Source organism: Haplochromis burtoni, unplaced genomic scaffold, assembly GCF_018398535.1.
Source record: "Haplochromis burtoni strain Fernald_Lab_line unplaced genomic scaffold, NCSU_Asbu1 Contig_181, whole genome shotgun sequence".
NCBI classification, from domain to species: Eukaryota; Metazoa; Chordata; class Actinopteri; order Cichliformes; family Cichlidae; genus Haplochromis; species Haplochromis burtoni.
The window spans coordinates 1,264,155-1,290,094 of NW_024582542.1; the positions used below are offsets into that span (position 1 = coordinate 1,264,155).

General features: G+C 38.1%; 1 protein-coding gene across 1 annotated transcript in view; it reads right to left on the reverse strand.

Moving 5' to 3' along the window:
- stx8 (syntaxin 8) overlaps positions 1 to 23,316 on the reverse strand; it is a 42,625-nt gene extending 19,309 nt beyond the window's left edge. The window contains exons 1-6 of the mRNA XM_005934429.3: positions 23,186 to 23,316; positions 21,796 to 21,895; positions 21,605 to 21,699; positions 21,295 to 21,405; positions 17,831 to 17,964; positions 15,213 to 15,305 (exon numbers count right to left, since the gene is read on the reverse strand). Of these exons, the coding sequence (XP_005934491.1) occupies positions 15,213 to 15,305; positions 17,831 to 17,964; positions 21,295 to 21,405; positions 21,605 to 21,699; positions 21,796 to 21,895; positions 23,186 to 23,202 (550 nt within the window). The 5' untranslated portion in view covers positions 23,203 to 23,316. The remainder of the gene's footprint in view (positions 1 to 15,212; positions 15,306 to 17,830; positions 17,965 to 21,294; positions 21,406 to 21,604; positions 21,700 to 21,795; positions 21,896 to 23,185) is intronic.
- Positions 23,317 to 25,940: the final 2,624 nt, after the last annotated feature.

A 25,940-nucleotide genomic window follows, 5' to 3' on the forward strand; every position in this document is an offset into this window, starting at 1 on the left:
CCCAATCAAAAGTTTAAGACCACTTGCAAAATGGAAAAAAAAAATCATATTTTGTATGGTCAGATCTTAACAAGGTTCCAAGAAGAGCTTCAACATGCAACAAGAAGAAATGGAAGTGCGACAAAACATTTTTTAAGCATGAAAATAACCCTTAAACTCGAAATTCTAACCAACTGCAGCCACATAACCATCAAATGGCATCTGAGACTGTAGGCTTCAAAAACAAAAAATGTCTCCATGATGGAAATTAGATTTTTTTTTTTTTTTTTTTCATTTTTCAAGTAGTCTTAAACTTTTGATCGGACTATATCTATCTATCTATCTATCTATCTATCTATCTATCTATCTATATATATATATATATATATATACACACACACACACAATTATAAACTAGCTCTGGTGCACACACTGTACTAGAGCCGGACTGATATTAGTTAGTTCCCAATATATTGCTATCTGCTTTTAATTTTAATTAAAAAGTAAAGAAGGGGAGAAACACCATTTAACCATGGTTAGGAGTCTTCATGTTACGCAGTGCCACTTCTCTGTTGGCAACATGCAAGTTTGAAATGCCACAAACAAATTCGAGCAAAGCTGGGCAGAGAGCAAACAGGTAAACCATGATGTGTGACAATAAAATAATATTACTTTTAAACTCCAGTGTCATTATCTCAGCAAGGACTTAAAGACACATAACAAATGTTATGGAAATCTTTTTATCTTTCCGAACAAAAAAACAAAACAAAACAAAAACATTTTGCCAATATAGTGGATTTTTAAATCACCAAATATCAGTATCGGTCTTATAAACTGCATATCGATTTCTACTCTACACTGTACCATACTGCAACCTTACTATCATCTACCCCACCTCCAACCTCCCCACTCTTCTGTCTCTCATATAGAAAGTGTCACTTCTTGCCAGCTATGTTACGTACCAAAGGTAAGGTGATCAGGAAATACCTTCCATATTTATTTCAATATTTCGGCCATCCTAGTTGCCTATTCTTGGATGTTCCAAACTTAATCTCGGATTCATTAACAGCCATGATAGCAGAGCTGGTATCATTACAAGCCGCAACAATGTGACTGTTACCGTTTTCATCTTGTGAGTCTGTGTTTGCATGTGTGTGCGTCACTGAGGAAAAACACATTCACAGTAACACCAACTGCGACAGTGAAACTACGACAAAGGTGGTGTTGAAATGCCAGCAGGTGTTTGTAAGTATGTTTGTCATTCTGTGTGTAGGCAGATTTTGACAAGGGGATAGAGCAAGAACATTACAGGTGAGAACATTACGGAGAACATGAAGCGCTAATAAATAATTAAAATGAGAACTATAGAAATGAAATGCATTATTATTAAAAATAAATATAGGAATCTACTTTTTGAGATATACGTAGATGTAACTATTTTAACTTGCTTCAGTATTTCTTTGTATCAATTCCCCTATTTTTTGCTTTTCTCAACTTTCCCATTCATTTATTAATTCATTTTAAAAATATATATTTATGCAGTCTTTATATATTTATGTTTTTTCCCCTTTGCATTTTTCTCAGTTTATATTCCAAAGCTTATTTATTTCTAAATGTTAATTTTACATTTCCTTCTGCAGCTCTACTTCATTATGTAAATGCAGTGGCCTTTTCTAAGTCTTTCCAGCAGCACAGCATGATTAAAATATAAAGCCTTTGGAAACAGCATGGTTCTTTACTGGAAATGATTAGCACTGCACATATAAACAAACAAACAAAAAAAGTGAACTGATAGTACTGGCTCAAAAGTACCTAAACCTCATCAGCAGAGAAAATGATGTCAACTTGGATAAGTGGTGACTATAAAACATTTTATGATCTCACATTTTCCAAGATAGTTACGAGCCATCAAAAGAATATAAACATTTATTACAATTAAATAAGATACTATCCACAGAAACAACACAAAGAAAGCCTCAAAAAAGTGTTGAATTACAAGGAATGAAAAAAAACTTTACAAACAGCTCTTTATCCTGTTAAATTAAACTGTTATGATGGCCAGCCATCACTGAAAAGTGAACAGTGAATATGAATTATAGCTGCCAGTGTATTGCATACAATTATTACACAAGTCATCTGCTCTGACTTTTTAGAATTGATGAAAAAAGGTCTAAAACTCTTAAAGCACTCTACAAAGACCAACAGCACTGAGAAGAAGTTTGATTACTACCAGGCTTTTCACCATCATCACCCCTCTTATGGCCAGGTGCCACCAAACAATGTGTGTGTGATGAGCATGAGGGTGCCAGCACCATCAGTAGCAGCAGTATAAAGCAGGGACCACCCTGTCACTGGCACGACACCTCCAAACCAGTCGCGGTTACACTTCATCACTACCATCACACTTCATTTGCAAGGACACCCGGGAGTGGGTGGCATATTAAGAAACAAGGAAATAGCAAAGAATGAAATATCATCAGTTTAATTGAATGAGTTTCATAGGACATGAGAACAGGGAAGTACCTGGATTCTCGAACAGAAATCAGGTTATCTAGTGCACTTCCTTGTTATGGTCAAATTAACATTAAGAAGACTACATTAAAAATGAAATGGTCATGTAAAAGAAAAAGACAATTAATGCAGGATTTCCTTTGACAAAAGCCCATTGAATATTTTTCCTTATCAGCAATTTTACATGCAAAAAAACACTATGCCTGTGGTAAAGAGTCTATCCAATGTTTCCTATTCCCTATGTTCTCTGTGCCCCCCATCTGTCTCTCTCTCTGTGTCTATGGTGTGTAGGTGGGGTCTCCCTTCACTTGACTCTGCTCATCCCCTGTCCTAGCTCGATTACCTGCCTCCCACCAACTCACCTGTGTGCACTCAATTTACTTAGACTCTGACCGCAGTGGTAAGAAAATTCAAACTGACTTACACGAAAAGTGATTGTAGTGTAAGTCTTCAAGTCAGACCCTGTTTCACACATAATGCACAGGGTTTGTTGTTACTAAACTTTCTCTCTTACACTTCAGCATCATGTCCAGCCTGACTGTGTCTCTGTTGTTCCCTTGCCCATCCACAAACCACCAAAAGCTCTCTCTGCTTGCTGTGGTCTTTCACCACTGCAGCTGCAGTGCCAATTGCCTGCCATTCTCTCCACTGCCCCTGGATTTCTGTTCTCTGCCTTCAGCCTGATCCTTTAACCATCATTTACAGAATGTGAACACTTATGTTCAAATCCTGCATTTGCTTCCTGTTATTTGTAAGAAGATAGTTTTTTCAAAATCATATAACTTTTAAAAACTACAAGATTTTATATTTTAGCTGTCAGAATGTTAAAAAAAAACAAAAAAAAAGTAGGCTTGGGAGGAAGTATTATTCCTTTAAAATGAAATTACACTGAAATCACACACATTTTCACTGTTGCTGGAACTAAACCATTTATACATGCATTCTAATAAAACCGAGCATGAGCTTTCTCAATTGCTATTTTTAAGTGATTAGAGGCTTTCCCAATAACGGAACAAATGTGTTTTAATTGAAATAATCTGAGTCAAATAACTCATCATCCCCTGTGGTGAGTGGAGCTTCCCGGCAATACGCTGGCCGGCTGACTGACTGAGGAGTTATGGAGGGACTTTGATCTTCCAGCCAGACCCTGTTTCACACATAATGCACTCTGACGCATAAAGACACATATGCTTTCATGCTCAGACACTGAGACAAATACACATGTATAGACATTTTGGTCTATCAGCATCATAGAATCAGACACACAGCTAGAGAAAGACACAAGGTTCTTGTATGTGACATGCTTCCAACAAGCATTTGTGTCTCAAAGAGGAGCAGAATTAATTTACAGTGCTTCTCAGAGGCACCACTGAGCATTACAGAGTTGTATCATACCTAATACAGATGTTTTCCTGCAGAGAAGAGTTTGGGGCCAGTGGGTATTTATCTTCTGGGGATCAGTGGGGCATGGAACATGAAACATCACAGAGGTGTTTTTCAGCCTGGAAAGTTCTCAGAGATGCTGGGATCAAATCCGGACTTTACTTTGGATCTTGGTCTGTACAGCTTTCAAAAAGGTTCTTGAGTTCAAGTCGGCATTTCTGAAGCCTCTCTGAAACCTTTAAATACTAATAGGTGTTTTTTATAGAAATAAGACAAGAAGGTCAAACCGCGTTTTTACTTCCAACTAAATTCAATCATATTGACTGCAAATAACTTGCAGCACTTACAACAGAAACATGATAATCTGAATAAGTTACATTTTCAAATTGTTTGTTTTAGCTGAGCAGGTTTGAACATTTAAACAAATATTTAAACAAACTACGCCAAAAAAAAGGGATGGACAGATATATTACTTTTCAGAGACTCAAAACAGAACAATAAAGTTTTTATGAAACCATTTCATTGAGCTTAGTATTATTTGTTTTCCATATGTTTACTCAGCTTTCTCAGCATGGCACAACTATTTGTTCCCTCTATGTCATTTATATTTATGAACTTTAAAAAGCGATCCAAACTATTGCGCTGAAACACAGTCATGCCAGGAACATATATTTGAATTTGAAACTGACAGTTAGGGACATTTGGCAAGCTAGGCTGACAGAAGAGATGAACTGCTGAAGTTTGTGGTGGATTTAGGGTAACTGCACTCTACTCATGAAAACCAGAATGAAAGTTTGGCCACCAGTGCGGCTGAAATAACTTCCCATTTCAACAGCCTCCCACATAATTGTGGGCAGCTAGGAATGATGGAGGGTACAAAGAAACCGGCACAAAAACATGATGCAACAATACCACATGCTTTGCTGCACTTAAAAACACGGCTAGATGCGCAGACAATTAAACAGTGAGAAAACCACATGTATACACAGTGACACAAACACATTAGGGCAAACATGTGACTGTAGCCCAAGTAGCTGGACTCTACCCTCTTATAAATCAATGACACACACTAGCAAATGTGTCATTATCATACTGATCCTATTAAGTATGACAGTGTATTACATGTATATGCTGAAAGCATTTAAGCAGCTGCACCTACAGCTGTCGCATAATTACAGAGTTCCTCCAGATGATGAGTCAAAAGGAGGCGGTGCTGATCACTGAAGGAGAAGAAGAACCCTCCTCAGAGGATTGAAACAAATTAACAAAACCTGTGAGAGATCCTATGACTCCTTCTTCATCTTGCCTAAACGTGGATCATTCCACCCCCACAACACAAGGACACAAGTTTAAATAATTACACTTTGTAGGTGGAATCACACAGTTTTACTGAGTCCTGCAGCTGCTGTGCCGCCACAGCCTCTACTGCCCACTAGTGGATTCATGTGTGGGCTACACAAGTCTACTGCTGAACAACTAATTACAGTGTTTCTTTCATGGCCACAGAGCAAAGAGCAAACATATAAATAAACAAAACCAAACTACTTTATTCACTTTACTTAAACAATTTGCGTAGCCTTGTTTCATTTCAGTTCAGTGAAAGTCTTCTATGGCGTTATTTTTGTGCCACTATTCTGAGCGCACGTAAAAATAATTTGAGTGCACGTAAAAAAAGTTTGCAGGTGCAAGTGTTGCATTTTGAGGAGAAATTTATTTTGAGCAAATAAAAGCTAAATTTGAGTGAACAAAAGTCATTGCTGCGTGCAAAAAATGTATTTCAGTGTTTGCTATTATCCATACACACACACACACACACAACAGCAGCCCCTCTCGCAACGTGTTGCTCGCGCTCTCAACATTTCTGGCCGTGCGCGCTCAACTCTTTCTGTACGCCGTTATATTTGTGCCACAAAACCAGCCAATCACAGACTTGGATGCAAAAAAATCTGATTGGCTGTTTTGGTCTCCAACTTGCACCTGCAAACTTTTTTTTACGTGCGCTCAGCATAGTGGTACAAAAATAACGCCATAGTCTTCACTGCATTTTGCAGTCACTTTTCAATAAATGCAAATAAAACTTAACTGAACATGCCCCCCACAAAGCTGTCCAGTTAGGAGAAACATCGGTGTGTGTTGGTCTTCCTTAGTATGGAAAGTGTGTGCCCATTCACACTGCAACATTAAAGTACTGCTTGGCTCAGATGTGTCACAATAGGAGCTTGGAGACAAAACTACAGGCTGGGGTTAAGTCAAGAGTGAAACAGATGAAGCTGATAACAGATCAGAAGACTTTTTTAAAGATGATTAAAGACTTGTTGCAATTTATAATGGAACAGTGATGTATCACTTTGAAGGTCAGCTGATAGGCATCACTTAAAGGCCCACTTGAAGCTTGATTCTGCCAAATGCCCCACCAGCGTAATAACAATACGGGGCATGTTATGTCTACCAGTACCTTGCACATATTTTAGTACAAACAAGCAGTGAGATTTCAGAACACTTAATAGTTCACAGTTATGACTATTTTTTACTTCATGTAAAATACTTTATTATTGATGTTCCGAAAGATATTTTGTTTATTTTCAATTTAAAGAAGAGCTATTGTGCTTGTTACTTGCTTGCTTGTTTTTTTTTTCTCTTATTTTCATTTTAACCATTTCCTCCACTTTAGATTTTTTTATTTTTTTTTATTTGCTTGTGATTCTTCATTTGTCCATTTCTTTCTTTGCAATAGCTTTAATAAAATATGTTAACCAACTTCTTAATAAGTAAGCTCAATTAGGCTGTCTTCACTGCAATTCCTCTTCACATCTCAATATTGCACAGTCTCATCATTGCTTTCTGTCATACTGTCCTTCCTGGTTCTTTCCTAACCCTCATTTTTAATCCCTTGCTCTTCTTAAATGTCTCCACTCAATCACTGAAGGGATAAAACCGCTTCACCTTACTAGCGGCACAGTACGTTTGTAAGATTAGCCCACCATGCTCTCTACCGCACCGTCTGTGATTGCGCCAACTTACATGTGAGGTCTTGCATTAACGTCTAGCTCTCTGACTGGACAGTGGTCTCTTAGCTCTTCATGCAGATATAAATACGACCTATGTGCCAATCACAACTTGACAACATGTGCTGTACATGTGGTCCACACCTTCAGCACAAACAAAATGATCACACACTTAGACAAGGCACTCACACTTTCAAACACACACACAGACTCTGAGGGCAGGCTGCTAAAGAACAGATGTATATATGTGCACTTGCGCACACACGCACACATTAAAACATAAAAATGCCCAGAAGATGAAGGTGCAATGTTCCCCCTGTGCTTAAATGGGAACCACGTGCTGGCTGTGGGTTGAGACAGACTTAGTAAAGTAAGTCCTTCCACTCATTATGTGGGATGACCCATGCTTCCTTGAGGCTGAGGAAAGCGCAAGGCAGCTTTCTGCTAGTCGGCCCTTTGAATGCAGCCTCCAAACCAGAGTGGTTAGCAATTATATAAACAGAGGAGGAGATTTGTTCCCGTTGTCACTTGCGTTAGCCAAAAGGAACCTGCCAGACCAAGTCGGAGTCCGTCTAAGGTACCATTAAATGGCAGGGAACCCTTTGGTCAGAGCCAATGGAACTGGCAGCTGTAAATTGCAAAGGTTCCCATCCATGAATACCACCAACAGCTATAAAGGTAATGTGATTGCCCCCCAATAATAAATATAAACATCAATGTACTGTCAAATTTCATTTGAAATATATACTTCACAGCTCCTCCTTGTTTTGCATAGAACGTTTTCACACTAAGATTACTAATAAATAAGGTTTACTATAAAATAAAATTCAAATGTATATTAATACTGTAGACAGTAACACCAAGAGGTAAAGTAAGAATAGCTGAATAAAGCCTTATTTAAGGTGTTTATGTGGTACACAAATAGATTTTGAAAAGCATGACTCCCTCCCATGGCAATCTTCTAATTCAATTAAATTCTTCTGATTCAAAAAGGCAGCAATGGGTTGAGGCTGTATCCGTCATCATTTTGAGCTGAATGAGTGAATTAATGTCTGGACAGTTGTGTGTCATACTGGGAGTGTGGGAAAAGAAAAAAACAAGCTCCAATAAGTCTCATAAAAATTAGCAATTGCTGGATGGATAGATAATATAAAATCTATCTATCTATCTATCATGAGTCATGATGACTCATGAGTCATGGCTTGGTCTAAAAGCCGTTATTTTAAAGGTTACAGGGATACTATATGTAAAATTTGTGTAATCTATAATAACAAATGGCAGTAAGGGGGTGTAGAATAAGACACTCTACAGCACACAAAGATAGATTACTGGCAATAAAGCCAAATTCATCAAAGAACACCTTGCCCAGTGAGTGTTTGTTTCCAACGATGTCTCATCTGCTTATAAGACAGTGGTGGGAAAGGTTATTGAAATCATACCTTCTGGATTTTTTTCCCCCATTTTCCTCATTAGTCTACTCTTTTTGGTAATATGCACAATTAATAGTTTGTGAAAAAGCTTACAAGTGCCAGTATGGTGGCTATGTATATTGTGAGAATTGATGGACTAGCTAGAGAGTGGAAGGGAACCTCGCCCAGTCTCCATAGAGGCCTGTTGGTAGACATCTGGAAGGGATCCGGGTCTGAAAATGAGCTAAGTATGATAGACCACAACTCACTACTGCATCATACTGTATACTGGGCTTCTTTGAGTGCCTGTCCACATGCACAGCATGTCTGTTAAATGTGCATCTAAGCACTTTTAAACATGCATGTACATGAAAGCTAGAAAGCAAAACAATAAACCTAGAACAAAATCAGGTCCCCACAGGAGTCGAATCAATCTGTCTCCCCAGTTAACATGATAAAGTTACTACAAAGCTGGAAGTAAGAATAACTAGCCGCATGCTAATATCTCAGCTGGCAGATTCTGTCCATTACAGATATACAGATACTCTTATTTTTCCATAGCCATTCATTTTCAGTGAGACAGAAGCAAGGGTGTACTATAACTATAGGTTTTTCTACTCTTTCTTATACACACACAGAATATTCTGATAATATGATTTTGTCCAATTTTGTATGCAGTTTCTAAAACACAGGCAGCTGACTTCAACACAGTATATTAGAGGAACTAACAAAGTCACAATGCCAAAGAGGCAATACTTGAGCTGAACAGACCATAAAAAGATTTTATTTTAGATTTTTTTTTTTTCAAAAGAAACATCAGCACCCACAAACCTGCAACGTCAGGATCATTTGATCCACAGACCTGTGGTTCGGGTGGTTCTTAATGTACTACAATATCACTTACATTATGATACAGAGAAACTAAAAATGAGTCACCATGATGCATAAAAAAGGCACAAACTGCTTTAAAACTGGCTTCGTCATAAGTTGGCCACTAGAGAATACCACTTTCAATTTCACACTTTGTTTTTCCATTGATGTTGGACTTTTGACATTATTGGTGGTTAAATAATAAAGAATATGTAAAACGCTTATACAAATGTGTTTCCTGTTGTTTTCGATGGCTGGAAAAATTGCTTAAAAAATAACTAATGCATAAAATTGTCACAATGTGGTACAGAAGTTGTATGTTCACAAAAGATTTTGTTTTACTGTGAAACCTTTTGATGTGATTTCAGTATTTGCTGAGCAATGGCTAACCTTCTTAACAGTGGCAGGTGAGATGGCTAAAGCAAGCACAAATGTTTTTCCGGGTGTCTCCACCATGACTCTCTTTTACCACTTTGACAAACCATTTTTCTTTCTGGAGTACGAGCAATCCTGCCACTGGCTTTTTAATGTGGGGCCTTTCTTGCAAACATCTATCACCAGCACACATTTGCTCCAGATGGATCGAGATAAATCAAAGTCAAGATGGTGAACAAAGACTGCTGCTTGTAATGCAAAAAACACATTGGGAAAAAAAAAGACGGGTGAAAACCTACACGTTAGGATGTGGGAAATTATTTTATTCTATTCCTTTTTTTGGTTGTTTTGGAGAGTCAAATCTCCTTATGAACACCTACGTTTTTCATACCCTTGATTGCCATGGAAATCTTGTTAATTTCCAGCATCAATATTTTGCTGTACTTAAACAATTTAAAATGCTTTATTCAAGCAACAAGCCGGTCAAAAAGAAATCAATGTTAATAAACAGTAAAAGATATGAAAACTTTGCAGTTAGGGATTACTTCAAAGAACAAGTATGTGTGATAGAAAGTAACCTACTGGCACTGAGCCACCGTGTCAGAAAAGCACATAAGGAAACATTCAACCTTTTAATGTATGGATTTTTTCATGCAACCCACCACAGAGTGAACAGGACTACCAATGACTATCACATTGAGATCAATCACTGTTTATGGCGGAACTCCTGGAACATCGAGAAATTCTACACAAAAAAGCCAGTGTAATCACAAAAACAGTCAAGAAAGCTTTTCTAAATAAGAGAAAGGGTCTTAGTCCACTGAGTGGGGACAAAGAAAGCATGATTGATGGAATGTCTTTAGACGTTTTTCCATTAGTGTCTCAAAATGTTAATTTCTTTACTGTTCCAAACTAGATTATTCATCATTCACTATTGGTGACCCTCATGCCACTGTCAGCCCCCTCTCCTTCGCAACTTTATCAATAAGACACCAAAAAGGCCTTAGACAAAGATGGATACCAACATGGATAAATAGAGAAATAAGAACACAGGGACTCGTGATTGATTATGGCATATTTCTGATAGCCCCAAAAGTCAGGCTGGACAGAGCATCTTCATTTGGCTGGCTTTTGTTTTCCCATCAGACGTACGTCTATTAAGTTTAAAAAACCACTTTAAAGCCCTTCACGATGTCCTTAAAGTTGTCATTTTCTTATGAGAAATGAAATTATGAGAGTGTGGAACATTTTCCCTTCATCCTCTGTAGCTCTCAATAATTCACAGTCACACACCAGTCAGCCAATCTGGTGGTCACATAAGATGATGCTCTTTTTCGGCTCATTGCAAGCTTGACATTCCTTTGATGACAACACTTTTCTGGACATCGCTAACTCTATGCGTTTCCATTTCGTCTGGAAAACACTACTCACTAGTACCAGCCTCGTTTTCAAACCAAGTGAATCAAACAAACAATAAATCAATCAACAGCTCTAACCACACAGACTTTCTGCCAGTGCCATCATTAGTATAGTTTATTTGCTCACTGAGCTGTTTCTAAAAGTAGGAGCAACCAAGAGGTCTGCGTTCTCTGGGGTAGCTGCTGATGTCACTGTGCAGCAGTGAGTGCCTCTCTCCTCTCCATCTACTGTTTATTTGAAGTCATTATTCCTCCACATATTGGCCCTTTAAACGCTCTGCTAGAGCAGAATCAAATCAGTGATTTAATAATCAGCTCAAAATTACGTCTACTGTGATCTGTTTTAAAAAAAACAGCTAAAAGATTAGTGGACACTTGGCAATTAGCACACTTCAGTCTGGGTGGCGACATGCATCAAAAGGTTACACAAACTGACCCATTGCAGCGGCCATTAAATATCAATAATGATATCAAAAAGAACCAATAGTAGTTGGTAAATGTAAAAAGTAGTAAATGTAACTTGCCGATCGCAGACTGATAGTAGACCTATTCCATATTATGGCAACACTTATGGCAGGTTTCAGTGCCAGTGTTGGTATGTTTGACAATCTCACAGCAAAAATCAAATGAGTAATTTATTTGAATAACATAAGCTAAATACAAAATTCCTGACCAAAACTAAGCAGAAAACTTTCACTCTCTGCGTTTACATTTCCTGGTTTTTAATTACATATAAGATTTGAAAGAACATGCCTTTACCATACATGGCATATTTCACTTCTGCAGTATTTCACTACCAGTCAAATCCAATTCAAATGTGCAATTTAAAATCTAACAAACGAGACAGCCTCAAACTTTGGCCACCCTTTTCAAAAAAAGCTAATTTAGTGAGCTTGCCACTGTCTGTCACTCATAAGTAAAAGACATTGACATGGACTGATGTCACCGCTCCAGGCCGCAATATGAGAAATATCAACACCAATGAAGCAAAATTAATGTTGATCTTTCTTGGTAGTGAGGAAAACTACAGCTGACGCGAGCTGTTTTAGTTGGTGTCGGACTATTTTCGGCAACATTTATTGTGGAAATGAGAACATAATAATCTTTGGCAACATTACATAAGAAACATTAAAAGAAAAAACTGATGATGACATGTCATTTAACTAATTGTACCACATAAACAACAAGGATTGAATTTCGTATTTTACTGCAATTGGAAAGAAAAGTTAGAAAATGTGCAGTTTGCTCATTTTAGTCTTTTGCTCAACGCAAAGTGAGATAAATGGTCTGCTTGCTCATTTCTACATTTCAGTTCTTTTTGATTCAGTCAAACTGAAGGGTTGAGGGCTTTGGGTTCATCTTAAAACCTCTGAAAAGGGTCAACTTCATTGCTGACCTCACCCGGAATCGTTTCCCCAAAAGGAAATGACTGCAACCTCCACTGCACTTTGGTCATGAGCTAGACTTGACGAGCCAAACTACAAAGAGCTTAATCTATTTATAGGGAAACACTGCTACAGTACAGTGATCAGGGGGAAGAGGAACCCCACAAGACGGAAAGACAGCCGGACGCCGAGGTTACACGCCAACTGTCAAGATCAAGTAGAAGTCTTGACATTCTCCTACTTTAAAACTTAAATCCATTTCCTCTACCTCTCAGAAAACATTCTTCTGACTTTTTATGTTGTCAATTTTTATGTTAAATGCAAGTAAGAAAACTGCCTTGAGAAATCATCCTTTGTACAGAGGAAATAATTTCTGTATTTTTCATTTTTGATGGCAAAGAGCATCAAATAATTAAAGTTTTTATGCTTCTATACAAATACAGTTTGTATCTAAGCAGGAGAAATTATAATATATCTAAGTTAAGAATACAGCTACATTTAATGCAAGTACTCAAAAGTTGTGTTGCTAGGATAGAGTAGTTTCAGTTTTAGTCACCGTTGTATCATTTTCCTAAATCAGTTCTAGAGACATTGTCACTAAGTAAATTTAAAGTGTTTTTGCAATTAAAAAACGAAATAAAAATATATAACATATTCATCCTTTTCATCTTTTCATCGTTTTCACCCCCCCAGTCTAAGGGGTACAGATATTACTGACAAGAGACAAACAAAAAAGACAACAAAATGGAAGAGAGTAAGGGGAAACATTTTTAAAAGGTTATGAAATAACAGTCTGCTGTCAACAGTGAGTGAGATGCAACTGAAAGGGCAGAAAAAGAACAATCATGGGAAGCAACATAGGAAGGTTAAAATAAAAAAAAAAAAGAAATAGTGGAAGAGCAGGCGCTGTAAAGCATAACCTGGTGTAAACGAGTTAAAAGAACTTTAGTCCTGGCTGTAAAATGTGGACTGAGAACAAGGAAACTGTAAGAAGCTCAGACCGCTCCATCAGATGATGTTTATACACTTTAACAGCATCCCGCATGTCCCCAGATGCCAGTTTCCTTCACACACCACAAACTGCTTCCATAACCAACACATACAGTGAGATTACTACCTAATATATTGATTAGCAGTCTTGAGAGGAGAAAAAAAGTAGTAACAAATGAAGGTTTTTACATTTTTACTTCAGATTTGGTTCAGGTTACAACACATGGGGTCCATTACCCACAGGTGTCACATTTTTAGACCTTTACAGCAATGAAGAATTCAACTACCAGCAAATCTATTTTCAAGATTCACGTGAGGCCTAAAAACAAGTTTTTGTTTCCAGTGCTAAAATAAAACAAGAAAAATAAATTTTAAATTTCAACTCCCCCATTGTCCAATCAGGTTCATATTTAATAACAAAACTTTGCAACAAGCTGGGAAAAAAAAAACTTTTCAAGGCACAATAAACACACTAGTTGGATAATTGGAGCAATACTCTGTCTCTGATTCAGTGTGACAACAGGAAAGCAGACAAAAGTCATTCACATTTCCTTTCTTTCTTTTCCCTTCACTGATCATTGTCAACCATCATCAGTTAAACACCTGTCATTTCCTCACAGCAGAAGGAAATGTTGGACGTTTTCATACCGAGATCATTCGGTTATACAACCTCTAGACTTGTTTGGGCACAACTGCTCAGACAGGATATTACAGGATAGTACAACGCCTTCTACTCCCAACTGGAAGCTGGTCATCAAAGCAGAAACACATAACTGTACTAGGAAAAGGAAAAAAAAAACAAAACCACCAGACGAGCAGGTCCTATAAGGTTAATCAGACAGTCAACGAAAAGAAAAAAAAGAAAAAAAATTCATTCTTTTTACTTTAACTTGGCATCACACTATGAAAATTTGTTTTATAATGTCAACAATAATATAAGATTTAGGCTTTATCACCTATGGATCTCTGCAAATACACAACACCAGTGTTTACAGTCACTGCTAATTGCTGATATTTTGATGTTACGTGTTTTTAAGATAATCTGGCTAACCACGGAGAGAGAAACCTTCAGTTTGAAGTTTACCCACTTATACTCAAGTGTCTGTGACAGAATCCTAGGCATAGCGTCATTCAGCCTCACCACTCCCTTATTATTGCTGTGTGTTAAAATATCTACTTTCCTCTTTTATTGACTCTCACTTTTCCCCCCTGATTTTCACTAGAGGAACTGACAGATTAATGCATCTGTGCTTTCTGTCAGTGCAAACATTAAGAGATAGCACTCACGGTTACATTTTCTTTTTACAAAAAGTGATAAGATATGGATGTACTTCCTCTCGGTAAGGCAACACCCTCAGGAGGTTGCCTATTATCCACTCTAGTGTTCAGTGAGCAATGCATTAAAGTAATTGTTTACCAGTTGACAGATGTTCATCTTTAAATCTTGCATCTCAAGTACCACCCATCTAAGTGAAAAAAAAGAAAAAGTCTGGAGCAATGCGCTCAATTCTGTACAGCACATCTGCCTGTAATGGAAGCTATTTATGGATTGAGGAGTGATATTTTGCCAGGAATAACTCAAAAGAACCCTTAGTTCTGACTGAGCAGATCTGTTTTTTTCATTTATTTAAGCTGCCTTAGCACAGGCAGATATATGACAAAGGACATTGGGGCAGACCTAAATGTGATGCCAGGTGCTCTGATAATAGTAGGTGTGTGCTGGGCACTGTTAGTTATGTGGTGGTGTGGGAGAATATTAATGTCCATGAGGCAAGTAGTTCCACTGCAGAAGAGAGGTATGGCTGACTGCTTTCACACTGTGTTGTGTAATGTGTCTGGAATTTGATGAATATGTACAGACACACACACACGCACATAAAACCTTACCATTCTGTTCATCCAGTTCATTGCCAATCTCCTGGCCCATTATCTTCTGTCGGCTGATGACAGCTGCTAGTGCATCCAAGCCTGCATCCTGAGCTGAGATGAGAGGAAACAAAACAAAGACTGTTACAAGCTTGACCATGAGACGAAAAATGAATCAACTGATTTTATGTATTGTAATTTACCATGACTGCAAAACAAGGCAAAATGAAATGAATGTGATGAATGATACACAAAAAAGACAAATGTAGTAGTGGTGACATATATATGTCGTAAATATTTGTGAAACTGGAATGACAGGCTGCTTGTAGAAGAGAAGAGAAGAGAAGAGAAGAGAAGAGAAGAGAAGAGAAGAGAAGAGAAGAGAAGAGAAGAGAAGAGATTTGGCCTCTGCAGGTTTCTAAGTTTGACACACTCTTTACCACAGGAATGTTTTTTAACCACAAGTTCATGGGCTTGCCATTACCCAACTCCACCAGAAATCCCACGTGGGACACAAAACCTCCATATGGTTTGGTTTCATTGTCTTAACAGGAATCTCTGATCCCAAAATGACAATAACCAGAGCCGTAATGGAGACATTGCAATGAAGTGTCATATGGAATCAGGTGAACTAATGTCTGGGTGTTCAAGTCATGTCAGAGCCAAGAGACAGGGGGGAAAAAAACGGTGGTGAGTTTACGATATTCCTTCATGGTGTGAATTATGATGATGCAGTTATATACTTTGTTCGGTCAGCACAGGTTTAATACACATATGGTAGTGCCTGGGACTTACTCGTTATCTATTTATTTTGCTGCTTCCACCAACACTTTATTGTTATCTTCTTATGTTTACTAAGGCAAATAATACCGGATACTGTATAAATGCTACACGTGTACTGTACTTATATATATATATATATATATTAGGGGTGCAACGATACACAAAATTCACGGTTCGGTTCGGTTCGATACTTTGGTGTCACGGTTCGATATTTTTTCGATACAAAAAAATGTTCATGCATTTTTAATTTGTCATTTATTAAAATTATAAATATATATTTTAACTCAAAAGTACAGTTTTTAAATTTAACCCTAACCCTTGTGCGTGTTTTTTATTTTGACAGCGAATGCGCACCTGTGGACCACTTATGTGCAGCCCTGGTTATTTAGCTCGTCATATCGCAGCCACAGAAATTATTTTGTCCATATAAACCATAAAGCTGCACTTTCTTTTTGCCTTATAGTCTGATTTGTCATAACTTCTCCGTTTTGTGGTAAGCTTTTCTTTGGCTGTCACTTCTTCACCCTGACCTGTCTTATTTGGCTCAGCAGAACTGAAATGCTTTTACACACTCACATAAGCTCAGCGATTCTCTGCGCGATCAACCTCTCACATGTTTAACGCTGCGGGAGATTTCACTTGTCATGTTTGCATAGTAAGCTAACGATTAATAAGACGATGTCAGAGGAATTGGTGCACAAATTATCATCACTCACAGATCAGTGCTGTCGCTCTCTATACACAGTTCGCACGATTGCAAAGTGAAAGCAAAAAAACAAGCGCAAATTCAAACGCGACTTCAATATGTCACATATTGACAGTGGCTCACCGATGCCAATGACATAATTACCCAGCTACATTTCTGAAAGAATGCAAAAGCATTGACATATATTTTTCTTCCTACAATAGCCCGACGGGCAGGGCAGAGATAGATTTTGGTAGCCCGACTGAAAAAATCGCTAGCTCCGGGACGTCGGGCTAGCGATATTGCGAGCCCTGTATCTGATTGAGGAATCACTCATCTTTGGAAAAGAGAGTTTATTACAGAGAAATGTCTCTTTCCAAAATAAAAGCTATACTATCCGCTTCTTCTGGGCTATATTCTCAGCAGCATAAGGAGAATCATGTGCTAACAGCTGTCTAAATGACTCGGCTAAAGTTAGTAGCATGCTTGTTGTTTTTGTCATTGCACTAGGATGATGTCGGCGTAAATGTGCAGTCATATTCGTTGTGTTCCCACTAGTGCTTTCAGGTTAATCTCGTTGAAATGACCTTAACGCCACAACACGGCAAATCTCCGTTAACGAGCTACCGCCGATCGCTCCGTGCATGGGGCTAGACGGCCAACACGTTAACGAGCTAACTGCGCTAACACACTAGTTCACACCAATGTAATTGAGCATTGCATGGCACATCCAACATACTGTTTTACTTTAGTCCATGACTCGCTTACCTTCAGGGTCATACGTCACATGAAAACCAAAATAATTCCAAACGCCAGATCTGAATGAGGGTGGGGGAGGTGCCCTGCGCTCTTCCTTCTGTCTATGCTGTCTGTGTTGAGCGCTCAGTGGATCTGCGCTCGACAGTGCAGCCTAGGCGGAGTAGTCGAACACAGATTCACTGAGCGCTCAACACAGACAGCATCGTCAGAAGGAAAGTTGATAAAATAAATTACAAATGTTGTATTGTTCGATACATATGCGTACCGAACCGAAAGCACTGTATCGAACGGTTCAATATCGATACGAATATCGTTGCACCCCTAATATATATATATATATATATATATATATATATATATATATACATATTTACTATAATTTTAAATTGTTCTTGAACAGTCATGTAGTTACCCTCAATGACTCGTTGTTGCTGCTGTTTAATCTCTCCAAAGGTCAGCCCCTTGGTCTCATCCGATTCGTTGATCAGCCAAGGGTTGGCTGAAGTGCCTCCACTGGCTCCTGCTCCTCCGGCCATCAATGTGGACCTGTGACATATAATCATAACAATTCTTAGTTTCCCAGCATTCTTCCGAAATAAAACAAACATAAATAGTAAAAAAAATAGGTCCATAATGAAAACTAAAAATTTGCTTTGGAAATTAAATTACTGATACTTTCCAAACAAAGCACAAGCAGCAGTTAAACTATGAAAGTAAAATGCACATCTGTACTATTACAGCAATTACCTATACCAGAAAAAAATCAATCAATTCTATGCTTTTTCTAGGATCTATGACACCCCCACAGATCGCAGAAAAACACTGGTTATTTGCTTGTCTTTTAATGATTGAAAATGCCTCGGCTCTTGCAGTATGTAAACAGTGCATGTTAATCTGTCACAGAACTATGGACTGCAGAGGTTTTGCTCTGACAATGTGACATACAAGAAAGCTCTTTACACTATAATGTGCTGCGCTAAACAACCCTGTGTGGTTTGAAACCTATTCTCCTCCTAATAGCTTAAAGCTGTGTTTCCGACCCCCACCAGTTTTGACTGTCATGCTGTGATGGGTTCAGGGTCTGTGAGTGAGGCTGGTTTTAATTGCGTCTCTTCAGCGCTGTCTGTTGGTCAAACCCAACATAAAGGACCTGAACCACATACAGCTTTACCAGAAATCAAGACAGAAACTGATAATTTGACTGTACTTAATTTTAAATATTTGCTGTTTTATCAACCTTTCAAACCCAGATGAAAACAGCTTGCTTTTTTTGCACAACTAACACAGAACACTACTTTTATCATACCCCCATTCACAGTCTGCTGACTGCTTCAAGTCACCTCTGAAGTAGCCACTAAAGTGCTATTAAGGCTATTCACAATGCAGGGAGGCGGAGGCTGATACAATCTGAAAAGAGGGTGAGACAAGGCATTTAGTCTAATCTCTCCAACAGGTTTGATTACTCTGAGACTATGTGCCAGGCTTCCACTTCCTCCATGCAAGTGTTTTGTGTGAAAATCCAATTAACAAGTCAGCAGGGAGCGCCAGAATCAGTCAAGTGGATCTCTTGGTACCCACAAAACACAGACTGCCACTGCAGAAGCCCGAACATCCCATTAAGGACTGAGTGACTTAGACAGGTGAGATTTAACTACTTCCAACTATTTCCACTGCAATAAAATACAATGGAAAGGTTCAGGCATAACAGGGCTCCATGGATCCATGGGCCAGCAGGGTTAACTCAGGCTTCAAAATAGCCGCCTTCTTAGTCTGAAATGGAGATGCTTGGAATATATTGTTTTGGGGATGGATTAAAGTGTCCCTTTGGCAATGTTGTTCTACTTTTTTTCTATCCAAAGTTCTCACAAAAAAAGAGTTTAAAAAAATCAGCTTAGATTATCCAGGCATGTCCAAATCTACTCCTTCCCACATTCCGTCCTCAGAGACCACACAGTGGGAATGGATCCTACCCACAAATCCAAATTACCCACCACATATCACCATTAAATTTAGGTCTCATTGAGCAAACCAAAAGCCATATGACCACATGATTACAGTTTGCCGAGCTAATTTACTAGCAAATCTCATTGGAGTTTTTTTTTTATTTTCAGAGCCTTTTATGTAATTGGGTGTGTGGTCTGTAAAAAGATGAAAGCCAGTGCAAAGCACCACTAAGCAGATCAATCACAAAACCAAAGCTTGTGAAAGATATCAGAGAAAGGCAGTCCCATCAAGGCATCAGCACACAGGTTCTCTAAAGTCTATTGAGCTGATGAAACTGAGAAACTTTGTTCTCGTATTTTGGTATTTTAGCTACTTGTCAAAAAAATTAATAAAATTAAATACCACCACAATAAAGCGTGCTGTACCAGGGATGCAACTAAAAAACAGCCATGAGAAGCCAGGGAAAGTTAACAACATAACATCATCTCTTCCTGTTAAAGTAAATATCACCTGGCCCACACCAGTTAAAATCTTACACAAAATAATGACTCTACCTAAAGATTTGCTAGTTATCATGTCTGCCTCACAGCACTGTCAACCTACAATGGTGTAAAACAGTGGTTCCTTAAAACCACAAGACGAGGGAGGCAGTCTCACAGAATGAGGCAATCCCCTGAGACTCCCATGTTAGGGGGCCCGACTTCAGCAATGAAATATATACTTAAAGCCTGGTACAAATCATTTTCAATGTAATCTTTGTATATTATTAGCGCATTTCCTAGGAAGAGTAAGGGGAGGGGCATATTAGGAGACAGTGAGAGAGAAGGAAAGCAAGAGGACGAAGGTAAGAGAATGGTTTGGACATGTGCAGAAAAGTGATATTGGATATACTGGACAAAGGATGTTGAAGATGGAGCTGCCAGGCAGGTGTAAGAGAGGAAGGCCTAAGAGGAGGTTCACAGATGCTGAAGGAGGACATGCAACCAGTTGGTGAGACTGAAAGAATGAAAGTGATAGAGTGAGATGGAGGCACATGATCTCTGTGGAGACTCCTAAAGGCAGCACCTCACAGAAGTATCTGACAGGTATATGTGACAGGTTTGTGCAATGGCGCCATACAGATGTAGCTTGCTAAATAGCAATGGCCAAAATATCATTGAGGATTTGTAATATGGAATCCATGACATCCATGTATATCTTTTATATACAGTGGCGGTATCAAGCTCTTTCCGTAACTAGCAGAATACGCTGTGTAAGTATACAGTATAGAGTACACTATGTCAATTGCTAGTAATAAACTTGCTCTTTCTGTTTCCATCATTTGCGCGTGAGTGCGTGCCAAATGTGTAATCAACAGTGCAAAGCAAGCAAATCCATTAACGAAAAAGAATTAGCTATGAACTTAAGCACCCTGTCAAAATGGTAGGCACACAGACTTTCCTCCGAGTGACAGCACCAGGGGAGGTCATACAGGATGTACAAAGACTCGCTGAAAGTTAGTGACCGGTGGCATATCATCAAAGCAGAGACCAGAGCCTATGACCTCTCAGGTCAAGAACACAGACAAGAGAATGAGGATTCATTATTTGTAATTGGGCAACCAGAGGTGGAAATTGTACTAAAAAAATTCTCAAAGAGGACAAGTTACAAAATGAAAGGCAGCGTGATCTGAGCAGGATGTTCATCAATCAGTGATGCTTGGTTTGCTTCTTCTGACACTGACCGAGAAGTGACAGAAATTTTCGGTGAACAAATATTCCAAAGTGGGCAGAGAAGTAAATAAAGTACTACGTCAAGCACTACTGTGATCAAAATATGTTAAGATAAAATGAGATCTTTGAAAGCGGGACAATATGTGATTAGTGATTTTTGCACTATTCACTTTCTTAACACTTTATCCCGTTTATAATAACTTAACATGCCTAATGTTACCTGGAGGGTTCAGACTCTGTAATATCGCCCTTGAAAGTTGCATTTAGCTGCTTCTCTCTGGTTAGCAGGTCATCAATGAGATTCTGCCTCCTGTCAGCTTCAGACTGCATTCTGATGAGGTCATGATAAGGTCACACAAAAAATTTGCAATGCTTTAACCACTTTTGATGAGCAGGGACAAGTTATGTTTCTAGAACTTAAGCGTGTTGCATTATTGAGGTCATTTTCTAAGCACTCTAATGCCCCCTATTGGAACACCTCTGCCAATGTAAGCAAAGCAGGCTCTTCACAGTTCCAAACTGAAGGATACATGCGGCGAGACGAGGATGCCCGCAACAAACCCTCCTTGAGCTGAGCGATATTTTGTTTCAGCTTCTGAAGTGAAGCCCGTAGCGTCATGTTTATCTGAAAAGACAGAAGATAAGCTCACTACTAAGACCAATCAACAAGACAATAGGAATGTGAAGGCAATACTATTGTAATTATGAGGTAAGAGGCTACCTTTGCAGGGTTCCCCCCCGTTCTCTGTTGTCTGTTCCGTTCATGGATGTTTTCAGCTATTTCCTGTGCCAAGCGGCAAGTGGCATCGTAATTTTGTAACCTGCAAATGAAAAACGAGAATTAAAAACTTGAACTGCAACATCATCAAGTAGCCAAAGATAAAGTAGCAAAACTAAGATTAAAACTAAGCATTTTAATATAATCATGGATTTCATATTTATTTTTTATAGTACTTTTCATTACAAGTAAACTTTGTGTGTTTAATATAAAAGATAAAAAAGATGATGCTTTGTGTAATGGTTGTATTACTCCAAAACCAAACTGAATTTAAACTTTCGATCAACATCCTCACAGTGTAACAAATGTTGCTTGGCTGAGAAGTCATTCGCAAATCTTTTTGGGTCCCTGCGTCAATATTGCACAGAATTTTTTCCCCCACACACTGGGCTAAGAAGATGTTACCTGTTACACAAATGGAAGAACTGCATATGCATATATAACAGATACTCAGGAGACGGGGGCCTTTCCATCAATGATAAATACCTCTACTTTTGAACTGACACAAGAGGATGTGGAATTTTCTTTATATATCTTGATTATGCTTCCTTAACATCAATACTGTTGTGAAAGTCAGAATGTCTTTGATGAAAAAGTGTTTGCCCCCTTTCCTGATTTTTATTTTTATTAATTTTTTTGCATATTTGTCACACTCAGGTTTCAGATCACTAAACAGATGCACTGTATTTTAGTTTCGGGCAACTTCTTGTTTGAACCTTTTTTTGTGTGTAGGATGTAGCAAATGAAAAATAAATAAATAAAATATTTCTAAACTTAAAATGTATATTTTAAAAACCCACAATAATCATGAAAATAATGATTAAAGCATAAAACTGTGCAAACTAAAAATTAACCTATTGAACAATGGATCAAGTGAAGACTTTGGATGACGTATTGCCTTAATCGAAAAGCATGAGCTAAATGGCTATCAGAATCATTGTTATTAAATATTATTATTTAATATTACTGTAGCTTATAAAGCGTCAGAAACGCAGCACAAGCTTTGGTTTTATCATGTGACATTTTTAGCATTCCTTTTCCCCCATTCTCTAACGCTATTTGATTTGCTGTTATAAGTAGACCTGACGACGACGACAACAACAACAAATTGTTTTCTAATCCGAATCTAAAACCACCAAGCTACTTCCCGACACACGAAGCGATTACTTTTTAATCACGAAACAAAAATACATGTTATTTTATTTGGCTAATCTTCGTAGCTACCACTTTCGCTAGCTATATTCAAAGTAGTTACAATGCGTAGAAATAATATTTGTTGTCCTTAAAAATACGTCTGAGTCATTTTACTTTTGCATTCAAGACAATGACTTACCAGGCGTCCTGAGACATTATGATAAAAGTCAGCTATTAACCCAAGTTTGAACTAACTATCCGGCTGTAATCACCAGCAGCCTGCTTCTTGTTTTGACGAAACGTCACTACGGTAGGCGACAGGGACATATTTCCCAGGACTTCTACAGAGTGCGCATTGTAATAGAATAATGCTGCCCTCTATGGGTTAGGATTTGCTGTTAATTTTTGACTCACAGGTCAGTTAAAGTGTAGAAATTTCAGGGCTGCTCGACTAACTATTTGGGAATTTCAAACGAAAAAAAAACAAACACTTCAAGCAGAAATAAAGACTCATGGGAAAGCCTTAGACATGGATGACCTACAGTAAAATATAATTTAATATAATTATAAGATGTGATTTCAATTTTCCAAATTTAAAAAAAATCTGGATGTGTGCCTATGACTTTTAGATTGAGCTGCCTCAGCCTAGTCAAAACAACATTATGTTTATCATCAGCCTCTCTCTCCTTTGACTAAGTGCCTATTCCTCTTTCCAGTGTTTCCCTGTTCAATCTCTGTTTTTTCCTTGCAAATGCTGATTGATTCACTTTTGTTCTAGCAGAGTTCTCAGTTAATCATACCTTCCTTGACAACAATGTCTTATCCAACTTATCATAAATGTAGTAGTTCTTTTATTCATCAGAACAACCAAGGATAAATGTTTTTGTTTATAATCTATCAGACCAGATCCAACTGTTTTATTACAATAAGGAGAGCGAGATTCTTATTCTTACCTATAAATTCCCAATAATCCTCCAAAAAACACTCCAAAGAAGCTGCATATAGCAGGGGAGGGGGGGGGATGTTTTTAATTTATTTATTTTTATTTTGCTTTTCATACATTCAAACACCAAGAAATGGGAAGATCTTGATACAGCAGCAATATAAAAAGATTTGAAGGATACCTTTCCTCTTGAAGCCAATGGCCACAAAGTTCCTTTTAGACATGGACATTTTTGATTGTCATTAACCATTCCACTGTCAAAATGTCATGGTCCTGCGGCCATGACTGAGTGACTTTGTGTTTGTGTCCCTTATTGTTATTATTCTCTTTATTATTCATGGGCTGTTTTGGGATGGTTTGTGTTTTGGGATTTTAGATACTGGGTTTTGGGTTTGTGCTCCCTCTATTGGTCCCTGGTGTCAGTGTTCCCCTGTCTCGTCAGGTTAACCAGGTCCAGCTGTGTCTCCCACCTGTGTGTGATTTCCCAGTGTCTCTCTGTGTACTTATAGTGTGTGATTTCCTCTGCTCCTCGTCGCGTCGTCTGTGTTCATCCTCTGTGTTCATACCTGGTGTAATCCTCTGCGTGCTCTCCCTGCTGTTCTCCCTTCATGTTCAGGTTTGCCTCTGTGTAGTTTATCCCAGTTTAGTTCGTCCTTAGTTCTGTTTGCCATCTCCACTTTGTGTTTGATATTATCAATAAATCACCCTCACACCTGAATAAGTGCTGCGTTTTGGGTCCTCCTTCCACTCTCCACACGGCCGCTGCCCCGGACCGTGACACAAAATTTTCCACTCTTCCAGCAGAAACCACCCCCATGGTCTTGGTTTTACAGAAAACAAGTGAAGGCTGCTTAAAATGAGTTTTTTTTAATGCAAGTTAAAGCCAGAATAGTCTAATAGTAAACTTTTGAAAGAACAGCATTTCATTTCACAAGTCTATAAATCTTTCATAAAACTTGTACAGACACATTATTATGAGTGACTCTCAAAGATGAAAACAAATGACAGCAGTAATCATTTTAACACAACTTTGAATCGCTTTTAAAGGCTTACAGAAATAGTAGCTAAAAATCTTTCTCCTAAATACTTAAAACAGACCTGCAAAAGCAACTTACATCAACATCCAAGTAAAAAAAAATCTACAACTGTTACCACAAAATTTATAAAACATCAACAATATTGTAATGATAGTCAACATCAAACACCAAAGTGATACGTGTTCATGCTTAGTTTGTTATTTTTACCCTGCAGTAATTTTCTTACAGAGATGTAGGAAATATGTCAGCCTTAAGAAGAGAAATGCACTTTTGATTGGAGTGTAAGAGTGGCACCATGCATGTAATCTTCTAAGTGACTCGTCACTTTTGTAAACAGCAGAGAGGCACAACAAAGGAAGAAACACCACCTGTTAATTTACACAGTCTATGTCACAATATGGCAAGATTATTCAGTTTGAAGGACAAATGTATTTCTGCTCTGTTCGTTTCTCATACGACACAGGTGTTAAATCTATGCTTATGTAAAAGATGTTGTTTTTTTCTCATCTGATAATCTGAGAAAAAACATCATGCATGTTTTTTGGCAAGGAAAGTTTCAGAGTTTGTTTTTCAAGTCCATTCTATTATGTGCCGACACATAGAGTAAGTACTTGTAGAGGTTTTATGTTTTATACCCAAACAACGGTTGTGTTTAGATGAAAACATACATATGTTGTGTTCAATAATAGCCTTTGGAAGATTTCTTGGAATAGATTCTACTGGCATTTCAATGCTTGAAGTATGTGAAGTAATTTCAAAGAAAAAGCCATGTCTAGGACATAATTGCTCTCTTATTTCTGAACATGTTGACAAGAGCAAACCATTTCAAAGACTTTCAAGGAATGTGATGTTCAGTGTTCAAATACATTTTGGTCTCGTAAGCAATTTAATTTCATTTATTGTGAAATCCTGATAGTTGCACGTTTTTAAAACAGATTTGTTTTTTTGTTTTTGTGTGTGTGTGTGTGTGTGTG